Below are 17,537 nucleotides of genomic sequence, written 5' to 3'. Positions count from 1 at the left end.
TCTAATTTGGAAGAGGGGAGGCCTGCTTGCGAACAGCACTTGTTCCGTGACAGGACACAGACCGCCGCCCGCCCCCCCCGCCCCACTTCCATTTCTGATTAGCAAGAGTGGATATTGGATTGGGTGTTATATTCTTATTTATTTTTATTTTTATTTTTATTTTAAGAGGGTAACAATTCTAATATTTTATTCATGCAAGCGTTTAAGGGAAGGGACAGGCTGTTTCCAACTCTCATCTTCAGGAGGAGACAATGGGGTGGGGGGAACCAGAGGAAAGGATCCCTGCCCCTCCCCATTTACCACCCTGCCATGCTTGCCCCACCCAGCCCCACAGGGCCAGTCCTGCCACCTCCCCCCTCCCCAGCCCCATACACATCCCCCTCCCAAGGAAGGCTTCTCCTCTTTCCACCGCCTGGCATAAAACTAAGAAAACACTGACCGAAAACTCTCTCACATTAACTACGAAACAGACTTCACTCCGCCAAGAACGACTAAATCCAAAGAATATATCTGGCTCCCCCCCCACCCCCACCGAACACGGAGCACGTTGCCAGAGGGGGCGCCGTCGGACGGAGTACTGCCGTTCACATCCCGTCCCGATCCCTTGACTCCAACAAGGTCTGGGTGCCCTCTCGGACACCATCTCCCCACCCCTTTTATCTACATTAGCGGAAGAAGGCAAGATAACCTCCACCCCCCCCAGTGCCGCCACCACCAGGAGCAAATGGAATTGGATCATTGGTGTACCGCTTCATTTCCGTTTGCTTCCTTTCTCCAAAAAGAAAACGGAACTCTCTCCTCCGGTTCTACCCTCCTTCCCTTCCCTCTGACCGGGATTAATACAATCCTATTTAATAAAACAAGTATCGGAGGAACCCCTTTTTGTTTCAAAAAAGGGGAGACTGTCAGAATTAATTTCATCCATGAGGCTCTCGCTTTTCAAAAAAGCGGAGGGGGCCAGTTACCAAGCTTGCAAAGTCTTTGCCGGTTTGTAAAAGGAATGCCGAGCCGAGGGACCAGCCCGGAACGGGAAGGGTCCACCCACACCCTTGCCTTGCAGTGTGGAAGTGGAGTTGCTTGGAGGGCTCCACTGCAGAGGAGTTCTGGTAGCCGGGCCAGCTCTGGAAATGGACAGCGTGGAGAAGGGAAGGCACGGGCCAGCTCGGCCAAATGGCTCGTGCCCACATGGCAATGCCCAACACGTTGCATTTGGAAGCGAGACACAGTTCATTTGAAGTTTAGTGTGTGTGGGGGTGAGGGGGGTTGACTGGGGGATGTTTTGAACACGGAAATGCTGGCACAGAACTGCAATGCAGAATGAAGCTACGGTAGCTTCTTGGGGGTGTTGAGGTGAGGAGGAAAACTCCAAGGAAAGCTGACAGTCTCCCCTTTTAGAAGCGTCTTGCTTTGAAGGGTCTAGTGCAGAACCCAAGAGGCGGGTCCTCCTCCCTCTCGGCCCCTGCTGTCGTTTCAGCTCCTGGATCATACAGATTTCATCATCATTTTAAAAGAGAAAAAGAAAAATACCTGCCTCCCCAGCTCCCTCCCTCGGAACATGGGCAACGGATCAGGCCGTCCCATTTGACAGAAGGCCTCCCAGGGTGGTCCCAAAATACACAACCATAGGTACTGCTAGTCAGGGCTGTGTGTACGCCAGGATCCTGCAATCACGCCCTGTGAGTGGGGCACTGAGGATCGGGGATTTGGCATTGTGGGAATTGGACAACAAAGATGGAGAGCTGGGAAATGGGGGCGCAGGGCGTGGGCTGACAGGCTGCAACCCCAGAAGCTGTCTGCGAGCAGAGGTGGGTGCAGCAGGGCCTCTGGGGGCCAAGGGATGGCGCTTTGGCCTTGTGCATGGCTTGATGCTTCTCCCTGCAGCTGAGAAGTGGGCGTAGCTATGCCGGTCAGGTCAGGTCGCAGACCTGGGGACGGAATTAAGAATGGCGCTTTAGGGTGGCGAAGTACACACAGCCCTGCTGGCAGCTGAACAAGGACCCTCTAAGACCATCAACAGAGGGGGCCAGAGAAAGAGGAGACTATTCCTGGGAAATGGTGGAACAAAAGTCTTCTGTGGAAAGCATACAAGAATGGAAAGTAAAATAAAACCAGAAGCTCTTGGGCTCTTGCTTGCAGAGGCATCACTAACAAGCGGCAAAGTTTCTTGGTGCCAAAGTTTCTTTCTAAATAGGGGTCCAAGAATGGTAAGCAAAAGTAAAGACTTGGGAATGGGAAGGAAAGGAGGGCATTACATATATATATATATATATTTACTTTCTTATATATGCATATATAGTGGTACTTGGTTGTTTTAATCCACACCTTTGCATGTAGAGCCATCTTGGCAATTTGGCATTCAGGTAGCAAGTTGAACAAACCTGACGACGTTAGGTTGCTGGCAGGGAGGCGAGTTCGGGTCCTCGCCTCTCCAATTCCCAACAGTTTGAAAGAAGTATCTGATGTAACAAACGCAGGAGTCCAATGTCTTGAAATGATTAAGGGTGTTCAACAAGGCAATTCAAAATTATTATTTTCTTTTTCTTTTTTTTGAGCATGTGTCTGTTTGCTTCATTCTGAAAAAAATAGAATATATAAAATTAGCAACCTCAGGAAGATCCCAGATGAGGACAGCGAAAGAGGTTTTGGTCCGTAAGGAAATACTCTATTATTATTTTTTCTCTTTACTTGGTTTTGAGTAACAAAAGTTTTGGTCCAGTTTAAAAAGACGAAAAAATTATATAAACATGTTAATTCATATATCTATATTTTTTGCTTTCCGTCGGGATGTGAGTTGGTTGTGAGTGGGCCTGTGGGCCAGTATTGCGCCATCGTGTCTCTTAGGTTTGGTGCGAAACGGTTGTTATTGTTAAAAGCAAAAGAGAGAAAGGGAGGAAGGAAAAAAATGGTCCTCTTGTGTGTGTCTCGGCACCTGCGAGTTTTGAAATTGCATCACTTGTGAAGTGTGAGGAGTGAGATGCAGAAACGTGGAGACCAACCATCAGCGATCCCGCTGGAACGGGAATTCAGAAGCATTGGTCTGTGGGGCTGGGTGTGTGGGTGTCTTGAAAATACCCTGTTAGTGACTCCTGATTCTTAAGAGATGAACAATTCCCTGCTGAAATAGGAAAAGAAAACTCAAAGTTTTAAAAACCCTTTCTGGTGGCTCAGAAATCTCAAAACGAAAATGTAAAAGCGGCCAGGGGATCTCCCCAAGGGTTCCATCTAACCCACTGTCCCCCAACTTTCACTGGCTCTAATGTTATTTATTTAAATTTAACTTCTTTTCTTTCTTTCTTTTTTTTAGGAAAAAAATAGAGGAAAAAGAATATAAAGGTCTTTAGCTGCTTTTTTTTTCTTTTAAAGTGTTTGAGGTAATACAGTTGTGCCCTCGTTTGATCAGGTTCCCAGAGGCTGATGGTTTCTCTCCTTTTCCTTCCTGTTTCCTTTCCTATCCGATTGTAGTTTCTTTCTGAGCTTTATGAAGCCACAACAGACCAAGATCAACGCTGGGGCGGGGCGATGAGGAGACGCCCCCACCTCACCCCTCCAACAGTGACGTCTTCTCTTTGCCGCCAGCAGAAGCCGCTGGCCCCGCCCCCTTCGGCCGCATCACTTCCTGTGTTGCTCGAGCATTGCTCCCAGGCGCGTTAAGAGTTCTCCGTTTTAAGAGCGACACCGCGGGCTGCTGAATAGCAATTGCCTTCCCAAATATTTCTGGCTTCTCCATTTTAATCTTATCATCACCACCATAATCACCACCATAATTATTATTAATTATTATTATTATTATTATTATTATTTCCTTAAAAAATAACATACATTGCTCCTAAAATAATTTCTTCTTCTTCTTCTTCTTTAAATTATTTTCCTTTTTCTCTAATTCATTTGCTTGTTCTTCAGATGTACTCCACTCTGTGTGTTTTGCTTCTCCCTCTCTTTTCCGCTGCTATCACCTCCCACCCGTCCCTTGACTACCATTCCAATCCGCCCAAAATCTGGTCTCTTTTTAAGAAAATATTCTAATGGCCTGAGTGGCTGCCGCATGGCACACCGGGCACTCGGGGTCGGTCCGCTCGCAGATCCGCACCGCACACTCCATGCAGAAGAGATTGTGGCCGCAGGGGACGAGGGCTGCCGTGACCTCGCTCTCGAAGCACACCATACATTCTCGGCCGCTTGAGATGGATGTCCGGGTGGTGGAGGAAGCGCCCAGTTTGGAGAAGCCTTGCAGGGGCTCCCCCTGAGACCGGCGAGGGAGCCCGGAGAGGGTCGGCTCTGGGACAGAAGAGGACGGGGAACGGTGCGCGTTGGGGTGGATGCTGCCGCTACTGCCGGACCGTTGCTGCTTGGAGAAGAGGACCGAAACGGGGTTGGTGTTTTCCTGGCCGGCCCACAGAGGGGTGCCAGATTCCGGTGCCCCATAATACAGATCTTGTTTGTTGACACTGTAGTTGGGAAAGAGGTAACTGTAATTGAAGTCGTTTTGGTCATTCAGGCGGGGGGTCTCGTAGGCTGGGTCCACGGAGCAGTCACCGATGCACCCGAGGCTGTTCTGACGGAAGGTGGAGAGAGGCTTGCAGCTGGGGGCTGGGGTGTGGACCCGCCAGGCATCTGAGTAACGGTTCTCCATGCCCGAGTCAGGACTGCTGGACAGGAAATCATTCTCGTTGTTGTACTCTAGGATCTTGCCTGTCCGGACGGCTATGTGGGTTTCAATTTCCTCGCGAGCCCGTTCAACGTTTCCCGGGGCCCCCGTGATCTCAAAGACGGGGTCCCGGTCCCGGCTGGGTGTGATGATGTACGTGTTGGTCTGCTGCTGGATCCGTTTAATGGTGGCTCCTTTGGGGCCCACCACCAAGCCGACGACGCGGTATGGGACCCTGACCCTGATTGTGACCTGTCCTGGCAAGGTAGGGGCGCTGCCAAAGGTGGTGCCTGCCTTGTTGCGGGAGGCCCGGATCATAGAGAAATGCTCCGCTGCGGAAATGATCTCCCTCCTTGCCATGGCGACGTCTTCCCGCCGTCCAGTCACCATGAAGACGGGCTCTTCACCACGGACTGGAGTCTTGATGTAGGTGTTTGTTTTGGCCCTCAGCGCTTTGATTTTGCAACCTTGAAAGACAGAGAGGAAACAGAGGAGGCGGATTAGTGGCCTTGCGGGCGTCTTTGCAAGAGTCTCTCGTTCCCCACTTACCATGGGGAGGGGTCTCAAACCTGGGTCCCCAGATGCTCTCGGAGTTCCTCAAGCCCAGCCACAATGGCCAAAGATGGGTGGGGGTTGGAGTCCCAACAACATCAGGAGACCCAAGTTTGGAGAACTTCTGGTCTCAGGGATAATCCAAGGATATCGGATTGTCCTCATCTCCTGCAGGGCCAGTTCTGAAAGCTGCTCAGAGTTTCTGAAAACGCGCAGGTTTCTCCCAACACAGAGTGGGGGGAAAGTGTAGGAAAGGCCAACTCAAATGGCTACCTCTGCTCTAGTCCTGTTGCCTGTGCAGATACGATGCAGGCAGGATTCTACCCAACGGGAGAATCAACCTATTCCTGCCTCCCCCTGTTCTGGCCAGGGAGTGCCAAGGCATCCAGGGAACTGACCAGCACTGACTTCTCCTCTTTCAGGGCCGTCCAGTCACACCCAGACAATGATTGTGATGGGACAGCTAACAAGGGGGTGGTGGCGGTTGTTGGTTAACAGTTGACGCATTGATTCACTTCTGGGTGTTCTGCAACCATGGCCAGCTCACCACTAACCCTTTCGCCACTAACCCTTTGGGCTACCGTGCTGCAGAAAGCAGTGGCCACCACGCGTCGTGCGGCAACTCCCCCCATCGGTCAGGGTCCTGTGGGCCAGGCCACCTTCATTCTCCGTACCACCAGGGCTGCTGGTCAGAGTGGCAGGACAGAGGCCATGCGGCCCAGAGCCCCCCCACTGCACCCACCCCTGGCGATCCAGAGCCTTGGCCACCAGCCAGCCACCCTCAGCTGAGGCTGCTTGATGGCCGCCGAGGGAGCGACCAAGCCCAGCTCCCAGACTCTGGTTCTGCCCACCGTGGCCGTGGCCCCTGGCTGGGGCTCTGGCCTGTTCTGTCTTACTGCACCCAGCCGGGCTGGCAACTGCAACCCCTGCCCCCCCCCCCGTCGCCCACTGCAGAAGGGCCACCCAGGACGTTTTGCTGCCAGAGGCGGCCTCCACCCCATCTGGGGGCGAGCATGTCCCTCCTGGGGGTGGAGCCCTGGCTCGCACGTCACCCTTGGGGTCCTGGCTCGAGTGTCCGGCTGGGCGAACCCTAACCCTGTCTCTGGCGGCCTGACAATCCGAGAGGGGCTTGGGGGCTGCCTCAGGCTTGAGGGCAAGCGGCCAACAGCCAGCAGGCCCCGCTAGCCACGGCTGCAGGCATGAAGAGCCCTCTGCAGTGCAGCCGAGAAGGAAAGCACTGGCCCCTAGTGGGCAGGGAGTCTGCACTTCCTCTCTCTCGGGAGCCCTTTGCACAGAAAGGCTCCCTTGCTCTGGGAAGCAGCACGCTGGAACCCCCCCCCCCTCCTCCTCCTCCTGCCGCCGTCCAGGGCCTGTGGAGCAGACAATGCACCTCCCCGCCTCGGCCCTGCGCCTCTTTCCAGATGGGGGCGTTGAGCTCGGATGGAGCCTCCCTCTCCTAATGGGGAGCAGTGGTGGCAGATGGGGCAGCGGGGGGGGGAGGGGAGAGCTGGAGGAGCCCAGAGCGAGAGGCTCGTGGAACAAAGCGGGCCACGGAGAGGCAGAGACAAAGGGAGGGCAAAGCCCTTGCTGGGCGCAGATGGGCGGAAGGGGAGCGCGGAGAGCCTGTCGGGGGAGTGGGGAGGGAGAGGCCGGAGAGAAGGAGAGCAGCAGAGAGCAGGGGCTGAGAGGGGCAGGGCAAAAGGCGGGGGGGGGGAGATCTAGGCCAAAGGAGGAGGGAACGGGGGGACCCAGACCTGGGGATGTGCAAAAGGAGGCGGGGGGGGGGGGAGAAGGACCTCCAAATGGGCCACTGGCAGGACCAAGAGAACCCGCAAAGCTGGCCAAGCGAAGGAGCCCTTGCTTGCCTGCAAGGGGGGAGAGAAAGCGGCAGCCCTGCACACAGGAAACGCCCTGCACCCCACAAGCTGCCCAGGGGCGCCGAATCCATCCCTCCCATTCTCCAAAGGAGCCAATCTCTGAGCTGCAGGGAAAGGAAGGTGGCTCAGCAGCCCAAGAAGCCGGGACCACCTGGCGGTTTGGCCTGAGGGACCAGCCCTGAAGTGGCCGGCAGCCGTGACGTGGCTGTGTTTAGCCAGGCCTGCGAGAGGATCTCCAAGCGGGTCGGGATCGGGGGTGGGGGAGTCAGCTGCCTTGACCCTGAGGTGCAAGGGGTCCCCAGATGTTGGTGGACTACAACGCCCATCATCCTCAGCCACAATGGAACCTTGGTGCGAGGCGTTCCTCTGTGAAATGTTGGGAGGTAGGCAAGCTATACTAATGCACTATTAAAAACATCTCTCTCTCTCTCTCTATATATATATATACATATACACACACACACACTTAAAGTATGTTTTTAATAGTGCATTCTGTATAGAATTTTTAAAAATACGTGAACCAGAACCGAGGGAAACCCAACACCCAGAGTCATCACTGAAGAGAGCCTTTCGGAGGAAATGGAGGGGGTGGGGGGTGGGACGGACCGTGTGAAAGGTATGAAGATGCAGGGAGAAGGAAAACCTGGGGAAGAGGGGCAGGAAAACTGACCAGGCCCGTTGGAGAAGTCCATAGCTCAGAGGCTGAGCCTTTGCTCTGCACGCAAAAGGTCCCAAGTTCCCACCCTGACGGCATCTCCTGGCAGGGCTGGGAGAGGCTCCTGCTGCCTGCCACCTGGGAGAAGCCGCTGCCTGTCTGGGCAGGCAGTCCTGAGCTGGACTTTGGGCCCAGGGTCTGACTGACCGGCTAAGGCAGCTTCAGAAGTTCACGGAGCCAAACGGCAAAGGCTCTTCCTCCCAGAGTGGAGTGAAAGGCGGGTTCAACCTTGGAGAGTCCATTGTTCTGAGGATTTTTTCTGGGGTGGGCTGGGAATGATGGGAGTTGTAGTCAACAACCGCTGGAGAGCCAGGTCTGACAAGAGGCTGGGGGGCACAAAAAGCTCCAGGGTGGAATCTGTGGGCAGAACTCGAGGTCCTTTGGCTTAGCCAGGCAACGCAGGGCCTCGTAGACATCCGAGTCCCGATCTGCCATGATGATCGGATAAAGAGATTCTGACTTCTGAAATATGCAGCTCGTCTTAATGAGCCAGGGGGTTGCCAAAAGTTGCTCCTCTCTCTTCCGCCTGGCCCAAGCTCCACACTGCCTGCAGGCTGGCAATTTGTCAGGTAGAGCTCTACCTGATGAATGAGCAGCCTGCAGGCAGTGCAGTGCGCAGGCTGGGAGAGGAGAGGAGATGCTGCTGGGAAGCAGAGGCGCGCACACCCAGGCATGCTCTTCAGGATGCCTTTCCTCTTCCTGGCACAGAGAGGAAAAACCAGCCTTGGCATTTCTGCAAGTGACCACGACCAGCTTCCATGCATCAGGAGAGGAAGGACAAATGCCCGCCCACAGAGGGGTTAAGAGCCAGAGCTGGCTGTAAAAGAGACAGAAGGAGAGCAGGCCGGGGTCGCACTGGTGGGGATGGGTGGCGCAGTGCCCCGCCAGCGTCCAGTGTGGCTGCGCTCCGAACAGCGGCAGCGCGGCGCGGAGCTTGAACGGCGGCAGCAGCAGAGCTTGCAAAACAGCGCGGAGTGGGTGTGTCGCAGCCGGCCCTGCAAGGCGCACGCCTGACGGCCGCCCTCAGGCAAGGGAAGGATGCGCAGGCAGGTGCAAAGGGCAAGGGGAGCCTTCCTGAGACAAAGATGCTAGCCGGGCGGGGGGGGGGGGAGAGGAGGCGGCGGCCACATTAAGTCGGCACCATTTCCTACTGCCCTAGATCTCCAGCTGGATTGATCTGCAGCAGGGAGGTGCCTGTGGACAGGGGCGGCGGGGAGAGGCTGGGCTTCTGAGCAACGCTCCATCCATGCGCTCCTGGTGCTGCCGCCTCCTGCCCTGGCTGGCCATGCGGTTCTGGTCACATCGCCATGAGCCCTGCAAGCCAGCGATCCCCTTCTGATTCGGGGCCCACCACAGCAGGAGATGCCTGTGCCGGCTGCCTCGAGGGAGAAGGTGCCCGCCTTCCTGGGGCTGTTTCCAGCTCCCAAGGACCCACAGGAGCAGAGGCAGCTGCCTTCTACGGAGTCCGACCCTCGGTCCATCTAGCTCAGGACTGCCTGCACAGACTGGCAGCGGCCTCACCAAGGCTACAGGTAGCAGGAGTCTCTCCCAGCCCTATCCTGGGGATGCTGCTGCCAGGGAGGGAACTGGGAACCTTCTGCCCGCAAGCACACACTTCCCCTAAGGGGGACATCTGACAGTGCTCTCACATGTAGTCTCCCATCCAAATGCAAACCAGGGCAGATCCTGCTCAGGGGAAAGGGGGAAACTCGTGCTGGCTACCCCAAGATCCAGTGGCCTGCAGAGTGGGTGGCGCTTGCCAGGGCTGTCTTTTGGGACGCCGAATCCTGCCCTTGTGCAGAATCACAGCATAAAAACAGCACCGGTTAAGTCCAGGAGCGCCACTCACCCTGCAGGCGGCTGGGCTGCTTTGGGGAGCCCTGGATCCGGGGTGCCAGCCCGCCCGGAAGCCGCAGCTAACCCTGGCTCTCTGCTGGCAAGTACGCCTGGCCGATCCCCTTGCTCCCCAAGGGTGGCTTGTTGCATTCACACGATGACCCAAAGGGACTCAGCTCGGACCGTCCGGAGGGGAGGCTATGTAATGTGTGAAAAGATCTCTCAGATTCTCATAGGAACCTAGGAAGCTGCCATATACCGAGTCAGACCCTTGGTCTATCTAGCTCAGGATGGTCTACCCAGACTGGCAGCGTCTTCTCCAAGGTTGTAGGCAGGAGTCTCTCCCAGCCCTGTCTTGGAGATGCTGCCAGGGAACTTGGAATGCATGTAAGCAGGCCGGTGCTCTTCCCAGAGCGGCCTCATCCCTGACGGGGAATAGCTTCCAGGGCTCACACAGGCCGTCTCCCATTGAAAAGCAAACCAGGGTGGACCCTGCTTAGCAAAGGGGACCATTCGTGCTTGCTACCACAAGGCCAGCTCTCTCCAGAACATGTTGGCGATCTGCTGACCCAGCTCTCAGGCATGTCTGCACCAGAAACTCTGTCAAAAATGGGGTTTCTGTGGCTTGTCAGCCTGCAAAGCGGTCGCAGGTATACACAGAAGAAAATGTCAGAGAAGGAAAAGAGTATGAGTGGCATACAGGCCGGAGGGAGCAGAATGGAGGGGGGGGGGCCTGAACTACCATGACGAGGGCTGAGATTTCTAGATGTAATTAAAGAGATGCCCCTCCCCAATCGACCACAGCGCCATACGGTTTCCAGCTACACATGCTGTGGATGCAGAGAAGTCTGTCTTCTCGCATAAGCAGCACTATATATAAGAGATGGGATCATTTGTTGAAACAGAAGGGTAGCGGGTTCAGGACAGGCCGGTGAAAGGACATCGCCAGAGAACAGGCAAGCAACCTGTGGAACTCATGGCCACGAGATTGAATGGCGGCGGCTGGCTTGGGTGGCTTTAAAAGGGGATCAAACACTGTCCAGGAGGGTGTTAGGCCTGTTAGCCACGATATCCCGTTTCAGAGGCGGTCCGCCTCCGAATACCAGCTGCTGGGGAGGGACTGCAGGAGAGGTCTGCCTTCCTGAAGCCTGCTCTGTCCCATCTGCTGAGAGCGGCCTACGGCATGTCCACAGGGGGTTTTATGCCTTGCTTGCGGCCTCCTGGAGGTCTCTGTGAGGAGCAGGGAGGCTGGGCCTGTGGTGTGATCCAGCAGGGCTCTCCTTAGCCTCAGCTGGGCGTCAATTACATGCCCTACGGCTACAAATATTTATCTACCGCTCTTCAACCAAAGTTCTCAAAGCGGTTTACAAAGAAAAATAAACAACACGTTAACAAGAGGGGTCTCTGTCCCCAAAGGACCGGCATTGCTGCCAAACTTTCTTAGAACTGTTAATATATTTAGAACGTTTTCTTTTTAGTACTTGCTTAAAGAAATATTATGATACTGCATTTCCCCCCTTCTTTTTTATGTTTCAATAAAATTGGGGGGGGGGATCAAAAAGGAAGAAAGAAAGAAAAACAAACACAAAGCAGACACCAGCAACAGCCACTGGAGGGATGCTGTGCTGGGGATGGAGAGGGCCAGTTGCTCTCCCCCTGCCCAATACGAGAGTCACCACTTTGAAAGGGGCACAGAGGAGAGCAGGCCCTGCAGTCAAGGGCATGAATTGCCCCTTTGCTAAGCAGGGTCTGCCCTGGTCTTCCTTTGTATGGGTGGCAACTCCGATGTGAGCCCTGCACGGTCTTCCCCAGGGCGAGGGCATAGCTCATGGGGAAGAGCATCTACTGGGCATGCAGAAGGCCCCAGAGTCGCTCCTTGGCAGCCTCTCCAGGGAGGCCTGGGAGGGAATCATGCCAGATCCAGGCGTGGGGAGCTGCTGCCAGTCAGTGTAGACAATACTGAGCTAGATGGACTGAGGGCTGACTCCGTAGAAGGTGGCAGCTCCCTATGCTCCAGTGTGGGTGTGTCTGTCAGAGGTGGGCGGGGCTACAGCTCTCCATATGACCCCGCCCCCTTTACACCACCTTGACGGGAGCCACAGCCAACTTTGGAATGGTGCAGGGTTGCCCCCCCTCGGCCCTGACCAAGGACCCTCATGGGCTGAAGTCCCTTCTCCGGACGGCTCCAAAGATCCTTGCTGCTCTTACACAGTGAGGCACTGAGGCTGTTTTGGAGGCAGCCAACCTTCAAGATGTCCATGTCCAGAAGAATTGTCTGGTACAGGCCATAGGAAGCTGCCTTCGATGGGGTCAGGCCATTGGTCCGTCTGGCTCAGGACTGTTGACACTGGCTGGCAGCATCTCTCCAGGGTCCCAGGCAGGAACGTTCTCCCAGGCCTACCTGGAGATGCTGCCAGGGAGTGACCCAGGGACCTTCTGCATGCAAAGCGTGCTGCATTGACCCAAGGGCAATTTGGCTTCACAATCCACCTCATGACTGAATGCATGCACGGGCAAAAATAAGGCCTTCCTGTCTAGGGAAAGCTAGCATATCGCGGGAAAGGCAAGACGTCCCTCCCTTACCAGCTGGCTTTCTAGGGGCAGGACATTTTCGTATGAGGCAGCACCGAAACCCTTGGTTTCACCACACCATGTTTTATACTGTCTTCCAGAATCTTTATCTGTTTTTTGCATGCTGTTCTCTGCCCCTGGGACAGAGCCGGTTGGAGATCAAGATGATGATTAAAGCACGAATAATGCCACAAAGCGCGCCTGTCAGATGCCTGCACCGAGGAGTCCTCAGGATATGAGCGTATCCTGTGTCCTCTTAAAAACTCCATCGCTTGGAGCGCGCCTGGCTGTTTTCCTCCACAAGGCTGGTGTCTCCACAAGTGGAGCTTCTCAAAAACACCATCCCCACGGAGTGGATGGGTGCATCTGTCACACTGCCCAGACCCACGATGATCCTGCACACCTCTTCCCCCCAAATGGGGGGACACACCCCTTTCCACCCGCCCAACACTGCCACTCTGATTTGAACCTGCATTCCATTTGGACATTTCTTTCTTTCTTTCTTTCTTTCTTTCTTTCTTTCTTTCTTTCTTTCTTTTTGGAGTGGGGAGGAAGCAGAGGCAGCCTTGACTGTTTACCTGCAACACAGCTCGTGCTGCAGGTGGAGACAGAGCAGCACCATTACCAATGCACTTTGAAGGGCAGTGGGTCCAACATGGGGAAGAGGGATTTAGAGGGGAAATCAGTGGGGCATTTATGCTGGTGCAGCCACAGCCGGGGTGGATGGGGTGGGGGTCTCCAGCTGTGGCATTCAAGTGCCCCCTTGCTCAAAACACCAGCTCAAAACAATCCCCACCTTGACTGACAAAGCCTTGGAAAGAGAGGGGACCGGGGCTGCATTAAAACCCCAAGAGTGGATTAGCAATGGGCAAACATTCGTTTCTAGCAAGCAGTTGCTTTTTCAATCCATTTTTTAAATGGACCCTCACCTGCGCCCCCCCCCCCCCACCGCCGAATTAGCCCTTTTGGTTTTTCGCCCCAAGGTTTTCATTTTAAAAACGGTATTCTCGCACAAATGTTCCAAAGTGGTCCTGCGGAGAAGCCAAAGACCCGCTTGGCAAAATGGAGGGGCTGGGTTTTCCAGTGGCGGCTGACGGAAGGCCCCATGGAGAACAATGGGGCTGAGAACCCTTCCTTTGTGGAGGCAGGGGGCTGTGGTGGAGTCCGTGCCAGAGCCAGCCTCCAGGGCCCTGGCTCCTTCTAAAGGGGCACAAGGGTGAGGACGCCACCTCCATCCTAGGCCCTGGCCGTTTCTCCCCCCTGGGTTGTGGGTCTTGGGCTGGCACAAAACATCAAAACAGGATTGCCCTTCACAGGCAAGAGATGACTTAAAAGATTGCTCTGAGCAGGGCCGGTCCACACGGGCGGGTGGGGGATCTGGCCCGTCCTTGTCTGTCCGGGTTCTGAAGAGCAGAGGCCAAGGCACCTCCTCTCCAGAGCGGTTCTGTTCCGCCGGCCCTTCTAAGCACACACCGCTCTGCACCACCAGGCAGATCAAAACACACCCCCTTCGCCCACTGAGTGTTGGTCAGCAGGGTTACCCCGGAGGACACAATAGCAGCCTCTCCTCTCCCAACCAGACCACACTTCCATTGGGGATCTGGCTTAAAGATCCTTTTAGAAAAGCCAAACAAAAGCAGCCCCCCCCCCCCCCCCCCGCAACAGAGCATAATTAAACAAAGGAAGGCCCATCTTGGGCTGCATTGCACCTCCGGGGTCTTTGCCTGCGCCAGTGCAAAAATGGGACTCGTGTTTGTGCGTCGAGGTGGACAATAGAGAACAAGGGGGAGGGGAGGCACACACATTGGGGGGCAGGGCACCCCCACCCCCCCTCCACGCACCTGCCTTTCTTTTGGTCTTTGCAGAGGTGATGGATGAACTCTAAGTGACTTTGGGAGCAGAGAAAGGGGGTCTCTCGGGGGGGGGCGCCCAGGGGCTCAAAAAGGTGTTGCTCCCCTGGGGCGGTGTGTCTGCGTGTCAAGAGGGTCACAACTCTGCTGCAGGAACCCAGCTGGTGGGCCTTCAGTGCCAGTTCCATTGTTCTAATCACACGCTTGTGGCTTTGACGGTGAATCATTCCGATTTCACTCCTCTCCTCTAATATTCCTGCCTCTCCACACACCCCACACCCCACCCCACACACACAGCACACCAAACGCAGCAGCCTCAATCTCTCTTTCTGTTCTCTCCCTGGCCGCACTGCACACACACACCCCCCGCCCCAATCAGCATCATAAAATTCCCTCTCACAACAGCCCACATGCATTGGGAGTTGCAGCCCACCGCACTTGGATGGGTGTGAGGATGCTTGTGTGGAAATCAAGACAACAACAACAGCAACAACAATAGGAAATCGCCCCCCTGGCTGCTCAAACAAGGCAACTTTAATTCTCTCTAGCATCTTTGTGCTGATGGGGGGCAGTTGGGGGGAGGAGAGCAGGAAGGCCATTTTCTGGCCACCTTTCTCCCCCTCTCAAGATGCTCGGTCCTGGGGTACAGAGCAACGCTTAAACATTTCACATCCCCCCCACGTGTTTCAAGAGCCTCCCCCCCCCCGCAGCAAGGAGGACACAAAGGATGCAGCTCCCCCAAGCCAGGGGAGGTGGAAGTGTGCAGCTTAAGAGAAGACAAAGCAGGGACAGCCAAAGCCAAGTGGTTCCAGGGGTCATTTTCCTGCTCCCCCCCACTAATGCCCCCCCATCAAATGACTTTCAACTTGCATTAATCGGTGTTTGGATCCTTGCAGGCTCCAAGCATCCCCCCCCCCACACACACACTAACACAGTCCAGAGGAGAACCACACCCCTTTGCTTCCAGAAAGGAGCCCAACAAAGGGCGGGGGGGGTGCACTTGTCTCAGCCTTGCCCACCCTCTCCTTCAGGCTGACCTGTCCCCAAGAGCAAGGCCACCCAGCCCTCCCCAGGAGGCAGGTCTGCAACCCCCACCCCACCCCCAGGAGAGATCTGGGTGCCATCCCAAGTGCCAGACTGCCCACAGCCGGAGCCCGACCCAGCCGGGCAGGACAACAAGGGCCCCTTTCGCGCCCCCCCCCCCCACAACAGCAGCATCTTCGCTCCAGTGTCTGTTTTGATCTAGGGCTGAAGGCGGGAATCGGAAAAAGACTCTTTGGCCGGGCAGGGCTGCGCTCCTGACCTGTCCCCTTTTCCGAAAAGGCAGGCGAGGAGGCTGGAGGGAGAAGGAACAGCCCCCTCCTGCCCCCTGCAGTGGCCGTTATTCATCTGGAGTGTGGAGTGGGAAATCCAGCAAGGGGCCTGGGGGGCGGCGGCGGCGGGGGGGGCACGACTGGATTTGGGAAGCCGGTCTCACTTCTGGGCCCCTCTGGCCACCAGACCAGTCTGTGCCCCGCACCCCGCCCACTGCAGACCCCCAGAAGCCTCTCAGCAGGAAGGTCGGCGGTGAGCTGGCGGGGGACCCCAGCAAATAGGGCTGCGTTTAACTGGGAGGGGGGAGAGGATGGGGAGTGCTTGAGGGAGAAGGAGAGAAAGGAGGAAGAGCAGCCTGGGGGTGGGGAAAGGGGGCGATGGAGGAGGGCAACGCACCAGTGTGGGGCTGAAGAAGTGGGGCAGGGGAGGGGTAGAGGGCCCCAGAAAAACAAGGGCAGAGAAGGGTTGTGCAGGGTTGTTTCTCCGGGGAGAGAGAAAGAAAGAAAGAAAGAAAGAAAGAAAGAAAGAAAGAAAGAAAGAAAGAAAGAACTTCAGCGAAGAGGGAGGAAAGTGGTGGGACTCGGGACAAAGAAAGCCCCAAAGGCTGGACTTGCGGAGCCCAGGGAGGCTGGCGAAGGGGGGGTGGGTGCTCGGCCCGCAGAGCAGCAGACAATGGGCGCCCGCCCGCCCCCCATCTCACCCCCCACCCCCACCTTGCCCCTCCGGGCGGCGCGACCCACCTTGCCTGCCGACGATCTCGGCCACGTGCTCGGAGCTGGGCACCGGGACGCACTCGGTGGTGTTGGAGCTGCTCTTGAGGCGCAGCTCGGCTTCTTTGTAGAGGACGCAGAGCTTGCCGGCCTCGCTGGGGGGCGCGGGCGGAGGCGGCAGGGGCGGCGGGGGCGGCGGCGGCGGCGGAGGAGGGATGGCCCCGGCCACCGCTGCTGCCGAGCCGCCTTTGGGGGCCGCCGCTTGCTGCTGCTGCTGCTGCGCCGCCGGAGGGGGGGGCTGCTGCTGCTGCTGCTGGACGGGGGCGGGCGGCAGGGGCGGCGGGGGCGGCGGCGGCGGGGGCGGCAGGGGCAGGGGCGCTTGCTGCTGCTGCTGCGGAGCCGGCGGCGGGTGGCTCCCTCCGCCCGGGGTGCTGCTGGGGTCGTCCCCCGCCGCCGCGCCCCCCAAGGCCGAGGAGGCGGCGGCGGAGGAAGCGGCGGCGGCGGCGGCCGAGGCAGGCTCGCCCAAGCCCAGCAGGCAGAGCTGGTCGAGGGCCAGCTGAAGCGCCCGGTCGTCCTCCAGCAGCGCCCGCTCCTTGCTGCTCCCCGGGAAGCAGCCCAGATCGCCGAAGCCCCCGTTCCTTTCCATTATCCCCGACACGACCAGGCTCGGCATGGCGAACAAAGGCGGGCTGGGGGGAGAGGGGGTGGCGGGGGCCCGGGCGGCGGCGGCGGCAGCGGAGGGGGAGGCAGCTCTGCCGCTGCTGCTGGGATGGCGAGGAGGAGGAGGAGGAGGATGGGGAGGGGGCGGCGGCGGCCAAGCGGGCTGCTGGTGCCGCTCCTGTCGCTGCTGCTGCTCCTGCGAGCCGGAGGATGGGGAGGGGGCGGCGGCGGGGTGGGAGAGCAGCAGGAGGAGGAGGAGGAGGAGGAGGAGGAGGGAACAAAGAGAGCCGGGGAGGGAGGGGGAGGGGGGCAGAGGCACAAAGAGGGGGTGGGGGAGAGGGAGACCCCCGCCCACCTCCCCGCGCGCGGCTGCTGCTGCTGCTGGCCAAGCCCCCTTCCCCCCGCCCCGCGCGCGCTCCCTCCTTCTGTCTGCTCGCTCCGTCCCTCCCACCCTCCCTCCCTCTCGCTCGGTGCCTTCGCTGTAAGCCGAGCCGCCGCCTCCTCCTGCCCAACGTGGATGGAGGCGCACAAAGATGCCCCCGCCGGCCCGCCTCTCTGCTCGGCTCCCCTTTCCGAAACGCTGCTGCTCTCGCGCAGACCCCGCCTGGCTGCCGAAGGGGGTGTGGAGCTGGAGATGGAGCGGGGCGGGGGGGCGGGATGGTTGGTGGTGGGGGAGCCCAGCGCCCAGGCAGCGCGCCAGAGCAGAGCAAGAGGGGGCCCGATCCGGCCCGGCGCAAAGGCTGCCGCCGAGTCGGCGAGCCCCAGCAGCGGATCCGCCGAGAAGGAGGCGGCCGCCGGGAGCCCCCA

At 57.4% G+C, this 17,537-nt stretch overlaps 1 protein-coding gene across 2 annotated transcripts; it reads right to left on the bottom strand.

The window, feature by feature from the left end:
• Positions 1-369: 369 nt before the first annotated feature.
• Positions 370-16,743, bottom strand: MEX3A (mex-3 RNA binding family member A). 2 transcript variants are annotated; one of them, XR_008312265.1, is made up of 3 exons: positions 16,101-16,743; positions 3,820-5,112; positions 370-2,573 (listed from the first exon to the last, which is right to left on the bottom strand). XR_008312265.1 is itself a non-coding variant. In XM_053278475.1 (2 exons), exons 1-2 carry the CDS (start codon positions 16,741-16,743, stop codon positions 4,007-4,009), a joined length of 1,749 nt encoding a protein of 582 aa, XP_053134450.1. In that variant the 3' UTR covers positions 370-4,006. The 2 variants fall into 2 exon arrangements, 1 of the variants encoding a protein (XP_053134450.1); XM_053278475.1 differs by having other exon boundaries at positions 370-5,112.
• Positions 16,744-17,537: the final 794 nt, after the last annotated feature.

This window comes from Hemicordylus capensis, chromosome 14 (assembly GCF_027244095.1).
Source record: "Hemicordylus capensis ecotype Gifberg chromosome 14, rHemCap1.1.pri, whole genome shotgun sequence".
In the NCBI taxonomy this organism is placed as follows: domain Eukaryota; kingdom Metazoa; phylum Chordata; class Lepidosauria; order Squamata; family Cordylidae; genus Hemicordylus; species Hemicordylus capensis.
Note: the sequence above shows the minus strand (reverse complement) of the source record. Positions and strands in the feature narration are given on the sequence as shown.